General features: G+C 33.3%; 2 protein-coding genes, 1 non-coding gene and 1 pseudogene across 4 annotated transcripts in view; 3 read left to right on the top strand and 1 right to left on the bottom strand.

Annotated features, from left to right (window-relative positions):
• The window catches only part of LOC128165242 (uncharacterized), a 28,281-nt gene extending 27,105 nt beyond the window's left edge, over positions 1 to 1,176 (bottom strand). Inside the window, exon 1 of one of the 2 annotated variants that reach the window (XM_052829582.1) lies at positions 1,066 to 1,176. The gene's annotated coding sequence lies outside the window, so the exon portion shown is untranslated. Of the gene's footprint in view, positions 1 to 860; positions 936 to 1,065 lie in introns of those variants that run through there. The other variant, XM_052829594.1, reaches the window with a different exon arrangement.
• Positions 1,177 to 1,229: 53 nt separating this feature from the next.
• Trnaq-uug (transfer RNA glutamine (anticodon UUG)) lies at positions 1,230 to 1,301 on the top strand. The gene has a single exon. It is a non-coding gene; the product is annotated as a tRNA-Gln (tRNA).
• Positions 1,302 to 2,251: 950 nt separating this feature from the next.
• On the top strand, positions 2,252 to 5,564 carry LOC128165385 (uncharacterized; annotated as a pseudogene).
• A 908-nt stretch (positions 5,565 to 6,472) lies between these two features.
• On the top strand, positions 6,473 to 10,954 carry LOC128165372 (uncharacterized). The gene is made up of 2 exons (XM_052829831.1): positions 6,473 to 7,929; positions 8,131 to 10,954. Exons 1-2 carry the CDS (start codon positions 7,630 to 7,632, stop codon positions 8,881 to 8,883), a joined length of 1,053 nt encoding a protein of 350 aa, XP_052685791.1. The 5' UTR covers positions 6,473 to 7,629; the 3' UTR covers positions 8,884 to 10,954.
• Positions 10,955 to 11,633: the final 679 nt, after the last annotated feature.

Here is an 11,633-nt window from a genome sequence, read left to right on the forward strand (position 1 = left end):
TTTAATTATAAAATTTAATAAAAAAATTAAATGCTTTCTTTAGTTATTCATGTGGGTTATGAAAGGTACTGGCGTGCGACCAGTTCTCGCCGAGTACCATTGCTCACCAGTACATTGTGACGTCATTTTATCAACACATAAAATTATATACGAAAAATGACGTCACAATGTACTGGTGAGAAATGGTACTCAGCGAGAACTGGTCGCACGCCAGTAGCGATCATTGCAGAAAAAATTTACATAACCTGCGTTAACCTGCTAACGCACGTTATGTGAATTTTTTCTGCAATGATCACCACCTTCATAACCCATATGAATGCTATTGCAGAAAAAATACATATATAAACCATCTTTTCTGCAATGATTGCTACATTCATAACCCACACGAATTATCAAAGAAAGCATTTTGGTATAAACTCATGCGACAAAATTCAACTATCGGAAACACATAACTATTGGAAACACATGAAGACACGTACGGTACAGTGAATATGTTAGTTTCGCTGACAAAGGGAAGCAACTTAAAATATTCATATGGTTTCAGTCTCTTTTGAGAAGTGGACAAGTAGGCTATGCCTGCCCACTTCTCAAAAGAGAATAGTTTCAGAGCCTGTCTTACATTCTCTTTAAGTTGGTGTGGAAAGTTTTTTGTTCCCCTTGTTTTTGCACCAGTCCATCTAAATATCGACACGACCTGATATATCTATCCTATCAACTTTTCATTACTGGTATTGATATAGGTTATCACTCTTGCGTAAAATTAAAAAATGAGTTTGCAATTTCTTCACCTGCAAAAACATTTAGCGGATACAATGATTTGCAAGCTCTGAAAGCTATAGAAGAGTAATCAAGAGGATAACCTTCGAAAAAGAGGAATTATATAACACGATAGGTAACTGTGGGTAAGTTAAATAAAGGTTTCCTCTGTCTCGTTCATCACCGCGCCATTCCGCCATTCCGTCTGGTATCGGAACGATTTACGCTGCGTCCGCAAAGGCTTTTAAAAGCAGTAATTATCACAGTGACTTATGTCTTGACCACTTTGACATCCTGAAATATTCTTACCTGGAATTTACTGACATCGTTGATGAGTAATTCCCGACATAGTGCATTGTTAATTAGGTGAATAAATTTGCATTCTGGCGGTTGTTTATCAACTTCCGTTCGGTTGGCTGGGCATAAAGGGGGATAACTTCTTATACAGTATTTACTTACCGACAGTCATAATCGGTCCCATGGTGTAATGGTTAGCACTCTGGACTTTGAATCCAGCGATCCGAGTTCAAATCTCGGTGGGACCTCACAGTTTTGCTGACATTACATATTTTAAGATTTTTTTACTGGTATATTGAGCCTATGTAAAAAAAAAAAAAGAAACGAGCCTTGTTTACATGACAAAAAATTAAGAGCACCGCATAATGCTATTTTAAAGTGAGCGTCTCAGAGAAAGTCATGCAATATTACCAAAATCGTCCACAAGCGTACATCTTAGATATTTTAAAAAGTGTTTAAAACTGAAAGATTATCCCATAAAAGTCCAAATTTTGAATTCAATTGCTTGCTTGTGTCGTTCTATTTTTAGCTGTGACCTAATTTGAATAATGGCCCAAATATGGATTAAAAACCAAGAAAAATTATGGAAAACAATGCAAATTGAGCACTAAAAAAAGAAAATAATAGAAAATTTCTCACAATTGTTTTATTTATATAAATGTTACCTAAAACTTCATTTTTCATAATAACAATTTAAATTATTAAAAACTGCCCACAGAACCATGAAAAAGAGATTTTGAAAACTGGCAGTTTGCCAATATTGCTAGATGTGTAAAAATAAACAACTTTGATAGAGGTATAAATATACCTGTAAACGCCTGCATCTTCAAAATTTATCATGATTTTTTAAGGAGAAGGCATAAGTGTAAATTTCTCAAAAATCCACTTTCGGACTCTCAAAGAATAACACGCAATGATAGTTTATTGACTGATACATTCCATCAAAATAAGCATATTCTAGCATATTATTAAATATTTTTATATTTCAAAAAATAAGTTATTATTGAATAAATGGATTTTGAAAGAATAAATTAATTCAAAATTGATATTTTCTTGTCATATATTTTTGTTATATTGATATTATCGCTCCCCAAACCTGTAAATTAATTTTTGGCTGTGAAATATGATTTGTAAGATTTACCTCCCCTTTGATGCAATCTCTAGGCAGAGGAGGTTAAAAAGACGCCAAAGACGCCAAATGGAGGTCACATTGAAAACATAATTTATGACAATGGGGTGAATACAAGTTATTTGATCATTATGACCTTATCATTTTCCATCAGAAGGAACTATGAGATTATTTTAATCTAGCTTGACCTATTTGTTCATGAAAATGGATGAAAACGCACTAGGTTTAGCAGCTGAATTTCCTGCTATATGTAACTTTTATAATGGATCCGGAGGATCTAAATGTGATCTTGCAAACATTTGTTCTGTTTATGAGTGTGACAGGGATATTATGAATCACTTATACAGTTTACAAAGTGCACAAATTCTAGACAGGTGTGTGTCTAATGCTCACATATGTCCTGAGTACATAGTAATATTGTATCGAAGTGGGTATTTCATCATCGATAAGGCAGTGCTTTCTATGAAAATATGCCTGAAGCACCGCGAAGAGTTGGGAGCACGGTGGAAAAGATCAAAGAGAACTTGTTCTTATCCTGGTCATCGGGGTAATATGAAAGCTGACAGAGGGGCCAGTCCAACAATGTGTAAAGAACTCTGGTTAAAAACAAGGCAGATTATTCCAGTATGATCAGGTAAGTTATTTTTACAGTCTTCTTAATTCAGGACGTTGAAAGAGTATGTAATATAAAATGTTATGAGAAAATAAGTGTATTTATAAACAGGGGATATCTAGGAGGACCTCTTTATCTATTAAATATAGATGCAATATAGATATGAGGGTCTGTAAAGATTAAAAATTACTTTAACAATTGACCTTAACTGTACATGCACGGATCCAGAAATTTTTTCCAAAAGGGGGGGGGGGGGGAATCCAATGAAAGATAGTTTTGTTTTCTGGGGGAGGGGGAAGGGGAGTTCTTATTGTGTATAAGTACTTTAGATCACTACAGTGTGTTTTGCTTTAAAAACTAATTCAATTTTACAAACATATGAAAAATAAACTAAATGGAAATAACTTGTCACAATCAAAACATGTGTCAAATTGTGTTACAATGCACAGTGTAGTAATTGAACTTTGATCTTATGTGCAGTATTTACTTGTAGCAATTTGCAAAAGGTGCTCAATGGATCATAAGAAGAATGTGTCCCCATCATACAATGTAGAGTATGTAGAAGAACTAGGTAATAATTTTGCTGTATATTATTTAGTTATATACATAAATGTAATAAACTGACGAACATGCATGTATACAATTAGAAATTGTAAAGGAATATATTCTAATTATTGAAAGCATTGTAACATGTCAAATGATATCATCATAAACATTTTAAGGATTATTTTCATATGTTAAATGTTAAGAGCATACATGAACATGTAGATATGCATGCATGAACAATGGATTTGAAGCTTAAGAAATTTTGAAAAATTTAAAACTGCATGTATTGTGATATATTGTGCAATACCAGGTTTGTTAATTATAGATATATATATGCAACTTGGGGTTGTCAATGATACATTTTAGCTTCTCATATGGGTATTATTTTTAAAGTAATTGTTGAGAAGACCTTATTATTTTACTTTCAGAGTGGTGTAGACAGATTTGTAGAATTCTTCACACAGACACCAGCACAAAATCAAAGAGTCATGGTATCAGACACATTTTTTTCGATGAAATTTAGTGCATTTTCCATATGTAAATGAATTATACCAGATATTCTTTCTGAGTTAATGACTTGATTTTGGATATTCTCATGTATGCGCATAAAAATGCAAGTTTACATTAAATTCCAAAGCTACATTACCCACATAAATGGGATGAAAGAATCATTTTTAGGGACAAATTATAAATCAATCTATTCATTTATCTGTAATTTCATCTGTCTGTTAGTTAAACCAAATTTTTATACAAAATTCAGAAATATACAACAAATGTTTAGCATAAAATCAATCTGAAAAGATTTGCATTATACCTATATAGGTGAACATCTACAGTCCCACTTGATTGACATACAAGTGCTACTTGTACCATCTATAGTTGAAAACAAAGAAACAGCATTTGATATTGATGTACACAGTAAGTACACAGTTCAATTGAACAGAAACATGTATTGCTTGTGAAACAGCTACATCAGCATCATTGTTGGTGGTTTTTTAACTCGATCTAGATGCAAGTACAGGTATATGTGTAACTATATATGTAAAGATAAACCAATAACCTTTCCCAATTCTTATCAGAAACAGATAAATAATAAAAGAGTGTATATATATCTAAAGGTCTTTAGCAATATTGCTTTGTTTTAATTGATATGTGTGTCTTCCCTAAATACAGGTGTACCAATTAAGTTCACAAGACACAGACACAGTGGGTACAGACATGGAGTTTGAAATTCTCTGTAAGTGTATGCATGCAGATAAATTAAGCCACAAATCAATTACATGTAAAGCATATTTACAAGCTATATTAGCCTCAACTGATGTCTTTTTTGGTGTTAATATTATCTTATTTCCTATAAATTTGACAAATATTCTTCTTAGGTGTAAAATGCATATGTGTACTGTAAATGTTTAATGTGCATTGTGTATAAAAAAAAGTTTAAAAAATAAAAATGTATGCAGTGCAGTATGCGAACCAATGTCAAAAGTAATTATGACTCGGTAAAAATTCTTGGAACTCTAAGAGAAATATCATTCTGTCCAACTGTCTGTCTGTCCATTAACACAATTGTGTGACACAATATGTCACAAGTAGACCATATAAGGAGGATTGTGTATCTTGAGACTATGTCAGTTTTTTAGTATCTATAATGAATTATTAGTATTCCGCTCCGAAGGAGAAGGGGGTATACTGTTTTACCCTTGTGTGTCTGTCTATCTGTAACAAAAATTTCTGTCACAGTTTTCTCAGCAACTGGCTGTTCATCACAGATGCTTCAAATTTTAACACACACTTTGGATAGGCATGCCATATAGTGGGTTTTATTTCTGTACCATGTGTACATCAACTTCCTGTTAAATGTAGATTTGTACATATATTCACATCAGAGCGAGGGTATTACTAGTGAGCATTGGTCACTTGCAGATATGTTGTTTCCATTATTAGAGCTGCATATTCATTTAATAACTCATAAGTGTATCTAAATATATCAAAGTTTGATCAATTAATAAATAGATCATGGTAAACCAATATACTGAGACAAATCATAGACATTGACTATGCAAATCATACTACCTGAGAAGATCATACACATAGCATTTATACATGAATTCACATTTTCTAGTTACCGGTAGATTTCTAGTAATGAAGCACACTGTATTGCTTTCCAGCCACAAGTTCTTGTTACCCTTCCTTACCATCATCCCAAGACTGGTATGAGCAGAACACCAAAAGAAAAACTAAATGAAGCATTACCGAGACTTTCAGGTAATTTAACTGAAATCAATTTATGCAGTAATTTTCAAGAAACTTGTTAGACAATTGCTTTCAAATATGCTGATGAATCAAAACGTCTTGTTTGTTTTAAAAAAACAACATTCGGGATATGCTTGATTGTAACTAGTAATACATGTATATATATATAAGAAATATAGTAAGGGATGCAAGCACGCACTAAGACCTGTTACACAGTGAGTGATGTGGCATTAGGGCTCTTTGCTTATTCTTAGTTTTGAAGATTGATAATATTTTAGTGAGAGAAAGCAACTTAAAAAGTAAATTATTTTGCAGAGTACATTACTTCATTTAACAAATTTGTGAATTTCTAAACATTTGCTGGTCCTTTCTGGTACGTCATATCATTTGTAAAATTATATCATAAAAATAACAACTTTGTTTATAGATAACAAGTTTCAACCTCTGAAGTCTCAACTTACAAGACCTTGGTCTGAATTAGCAAAGTCAGCAAAGTATTACTACATCAGCAAGGCCAAAGAAGCTGTTATGATAGTCCTGTCCATCATAGCCCCAGGACAAGAGGACACCATTCTCTCAAAAGTCAGTCCATCCTCTACAAATGAAAGTGATGCAACAGACAAAGCTACACAACAGTTGATAGAGGCATATCATGTCACAGCAGACAAAAAAACCCAGCTGCAGATCTTGTCATTATTTGCAAACAACTTTACAAAGGAAAAGCTTCTTCAACTTGTACCATCACTGACACAATCCAAAATTGATGCCGCCAGAAAACATGCTTCAGTGATGGGACCAGGACAGATACTAAATCCACCAAAGATATACAGAATACGTCTGACCAGACCAAAATTGCTACACTTTCTGGAATATGTATCTATGCCCTCTATTTCCCAGGTTCTTGGTTTTGGTACCATGCAACTTCATTTGTCAAGTGGAGAAAAAATACAAATTCCAAAAGTTATTAGAAATGCCGTGAGTGCTAGAATCATTGCAAATTACCTAGAGTATTGCAAGGAAACAGAGTTCCAAACTTTCAGCCGTGCATCTTTGTACAGAATCATGAAAGCCTGTCGAGCATCAAAAAGGAAAGCAATGCATCCGTGGACTTGACAATACTACAGCACTTGGAATGAATGCCATGGAGTCATTACAGAAGGTTGTAACAAGACTTGGGGAATATGGATTGGATATGGAGAAAAAAGACACTCTGATTGATATGATCAACATCTGTAATCAGCACTTGAAATTTGATGTGAAAAGCCATTTCAGCAGAAGTTCCTCATGCAGTAATCATTGTACAATGTTTGCCCTGAGTGATCCAACAGACACATGCTTTTCTAGTAACTGTGATCATGACCATTCAGACATTTGCTCAAATTGTGTTTTGACACACAAACTTACAGAGGGCATCACTGAAGCCACTAAAACAGTCAGAATACCATCTGAGGATTTGATGGAGGAATTGCAGCATGAAATTACCATGGAAACAAAAGCCATCAAGGACTGGAAGGCTCATCTTCTTAGAACCGTGCACCAAGACTTTGCAAGATCAGACATCCTACAACACCTTGAATCAAACCAGGGATTTCTTATAATGGATTGGGCCATGAAGTTTCTACCCCTCCAGTACAGGGAAACACAGTCAGACTTCTTTGGAAAAAAGGGCATTAGCTGGCATATTTCATGTTTAATTACCAAGAAGAGTGACCCTGAACCAACAGCTAGCATCTTGTCAGACCATCTTGACTTGAACACCTATATCCATATCGGATCCTTGAGAATGGTACTCAAGGTTGGTTTTCCGTTGCTCATATTATTAGACACCTTCTTTTGACTCTATCAGTGCAGTTTCCAAACCTGAAAGAGATCTACATGAAGACAAACAATGCTGGTTGCTATCACTGTACACCACTAATCTCCTTTATCAGTCAGATCGAATCACAGTCATTTTCCTATTACCATCAAGGAGTTCAACTTCAGTGAAGCACAGTCTGAAAAAGATCTTTGTGACAGTAAAACTGGTTCCTGTCGAATGCATGTGGCTAGATTTCTGAATGAGGGAAATGATAGTCTTTCTGCCTCAGACTTGAAGAGAGCCTTAGAAAGTAATAATGGATTGAAAGGAACAAAGACCTGTGTTATCTCCATTGACAATGCAGAGGAGCCAAAGATAAAATCCAAAATTTCTCAGATTAGCCTTCTGAACAATTTCAGATTTGATGTGGATTCAGTTATTGCAAAAAGGGCATATCAGATTGGTTGTGGATGCCTTATTGAGACTAATACTTTAAAGGATCAGCATCTTAATGTTGGAGAAATGAATGGTTTTGAGGTAAATGTTATTTATAAAAATTAATAATCATTACTTGTATAATGTTCGATTCAATATCATAAAGAAGACATACTAGCTATTTTGTCTGTGTTATATAAATTACAAATGCATTTACTATATAGTTTCTGTAGTATAATTACAAATGTATGTGCTATATAGTCTAAAAATTACAAATATAATTTGGATTTTATTGCTTTATAGGTGTTAGAAGAATTTCCATCTCATGCAGTTGATGTTGGGCAAGTCTGTGTTAGAATGAGGAACCCAAACATTCAAAATGAAATGGAGGAGGAACAGGACCAGGATCAGGACCAGGGGCCCCTGAATAATGATTTGTATGCATGTCCAGATCCCTATTGCCAGAAACAGTATGTGAGGTCTGCTAACCTTGAGAAACATCTAGCATTAGGCAATCACCTTTACAGGAAAGCTGAAGAGACCGGAATTGATTGTGGCATCAAAATCTGGGTTGAGAAGTGTTCTGCCATCCGAGAGAAATATGCTCACATTTGTGAGACAGTGTTGTCTCAGAGTTGTGATACAGGTATCTTTTCCCAAAGTTCAGGAGGATGGGCATTGAAATCTGTTGCTAAATGCAATAGGTTCTCCTTAAATGTTAAGGAGTATGTAAAGAAGATTTTTGAAAGCTGTGAAAAGACAGGAAAACGGCCGAATTATGCAGCTCTAAGTGGAGAACTTCAAAAAGCTTGTGATGAAAATGGACAGCGCCTTTTTAGACCATTTGAGTGGCTAACAGCAAATCAACTGAGAAACTTGTTTGCATCATATATTAACAACAAGAAGAAAAATTATAGGGACAGACAGATTCTTTTAGTGGAAGTTCCAGAAACAGATGAACATCTTCAAGAAATTGTTATGAATCTTAAGGCAGAAGAACGTCAGCAGACTGTATCTGACATGTATGAAAATGTGTTTTATGCAGCAAATACTTAATTTACCTTTGGATATCTCTGTGGCAACCTGTATAACATGCATTTACATGGAAATTATCAATGTTTTATACTTTAAGATATTTGTAAAGGTGAAAAATTCCATGTTTTAAAAAAAATACACTCAGTATCTGTATTTTAGCATGAATGTATTTCTTATTACATTTGGTATTTATCTTTTATGATTGTGTGAGCATGGCAACTTACAGGTTACGTTAGTCCAATGATTCATTTCATTTATAGATAAGTTATATATAAAAGATTATTATCAGTTCTAAATAGACACCACCAAAAGTTAACTCTCTGAAGGTTCAATGCACTGTCAGTAATATATTTAGGTTTTCTCTGGAAATTAAACAAATGCAAATGATTGTATTTCCTTGGAAACAAGTTTTTTTATTTTAGTAACAAATTTTATTCTAGTATTTGAAAATATTGGAATTAATATTTGCAAAGCTTATTTTAGAGTAATAACATTTAATTTAGTATTCTCTGTTAAAACCATAAAGCATAAGAATTTTTTTTACCTTCTTCAAAGAAAGTGATAAAAGTCCAAAATGAGGAAAAACAACATGCAGTTTGAAGTTTTTATGAATAACAGTAATATACGTAATGTACTTATATGATGGCGTTATTAATGACAACTTGTATTTCCTGTTTTGAAATATTCAAAGTTAATTTTTATTATTTTTTGCTGTATAAATTGTCAAAATAATGCTGTGATATTTCAGAACATTTCTGGTATAGATTTAAATGAATTGAATGTTAGCCATTTTAACGTTTTTTTTGTAAAAATGAAAATACCAGTCTTATTGGTGACCTCATATCTGACATATATTATAGAGTCCAAAGTCAAATTTTTTATATTGTACTATTCATGGTCTGTACTTAGAGGTGTAATTGCAATAAAAGAAATTGAAGCGTTTACAGACCCCAAATTAATGCTTTGTAAGTTGGTAAAATTTGAACATTTCATTAAACGTAGCAATTTGAAAAGTTTATGACCTTTTTGTACTTCAACTAGATAAGTTCTATATAAATGTACCTCCCCAGATGATATGCTAGACAACATGCTTTTACCCCCTATAACTAGTTTCTATGCATGTATTATCACTGTTAGTTGAGAGGTCCTGAAATATGTGTAGATTTCATGATTTTTGTTCCCATTTTTGACCCCTTGTTCTATTTTTAGTAACATGCCTTTTACTCATGAACTATGCCAACCATGACAAAAACATATGTTGCAAATTTTATGGCATATTGATACTATGTTGCACACCAAAATTGATATCGATACATCAACCATGCTTGTGGACTCTTTTGCATGACTTTCTCTGAGATGCTCACTTTAAAATTTCATTTGCTCATTAGAAATGCATTTCTAAAACATTGTAGATAATAAAAACAGAAAGATTTAACGAGCAATATCATGACCATGCCTGTTTAACATCAAAACAACGTAACTGCGTGTGGATGAAGTTGTATTTTTCTTAGTTGCTTTTATTTAATTTTAAAATGGTTAATCATAAAATGTGACTTAACTTTTGTATGTGCTTCAAAACGAGAGAGAGAGAGAACGTTAGTTTAGGTATAAGCAATGATCCAGCTCATCTCTATCTCTTCATCTGACAACCGTACCTGATTAATCTTACATAAGAAGATTTATTTAAAATTTAAACATCAAGATCATTTTTGAAAAAAAAAATCACCAAATGGCCATCCCACCTTTAGCTTCTAGATTTACCTGCATGTGTTCGACGCAGATGCATACCAAAAAAAAAGGTACTAACTTTACGATTCTTCGAACATCAGGGTTTCTCTCGAAAACAAAACTAATTTTCAAGAATACGAGCTAAATGCACAAAACTTGAGATTCCTAATATAATGATTGCATCATCGTGGGATTTCGTGATAATTGAAACAACAAAAGGGCAGACCAGGCGCGAGCATTGCATTATTACACATAATGCAATATTGTCATGGGTCATCACAGTGCAGTTGCATGCATGTTCCCAAAAAAAAAAATTGGGAATATCACCCAAGACTGCATATTCACGGGACACGTTTTCCTCCATTTTTGATACAATATATATCAAATGTTTTCTGACGAACAAACATGCTGTATCTATTATCGTTAGGAATATTCTTGAATCGACAATATTAGATCAACCAAAAAGTCTAAGTTAAAAATTTGGACAGTTGTTCTATTAAATGTTTGTTACTTATTCCATTTCTAAAATTGACAATTGTTTTCTACAAAATGTATATCTATTTTATAATATTGTTTTAAGTGACCAATATATGATGCCCATCTTTTTTTTTTAAAGAAGATGGGGGGACAAGATAGCGCAAATGCCCATTTGGTTTTATCGTAAAAAACAATTTCAAATTAATTTTTTTTTCAACCAAAAATACTAGATGATGTTATATTACAAGTTTACAAAGCACAGTTTCTAACTATATTCAGTTTTGAATATTTTAACAAACAATAAGAACAAAAATAAATTTTTAAGTTTTGGTGGTATCGAACCCACAACCTAAAAACCCTAGCTCTATAATGTTACCTAATGTCTGGTGCTCTAACCACTGAGCCATTTCAGTCATAACAAACTTCTTTGTGAAGTGCGAAATGGAACTCCAACAACGAATTTACGGACTTGTAGTATTTCTCTAAAACGTTCAATTGTTGGGATAAAAATGACATTTTTAAAGTATAGTGGGTCATCTCTCCACCTTTTTGTTGATTGAAATCGG

The sequence above is a fragment of the Crassostrea angulata genome, chromosome 1 (assembly GCF_025612915.1).
Source record: "Crassostrea angulata isolate pt1a10 chromosome 1, ASM2561291v2, whole genome shotgun sequence".
Taxonomy (NCBI): Eukaryota; Metazoa; Mollusca; class Bivalvia; order Ostreida; family Ostreidae; genus Magallana; species Magallana angulata.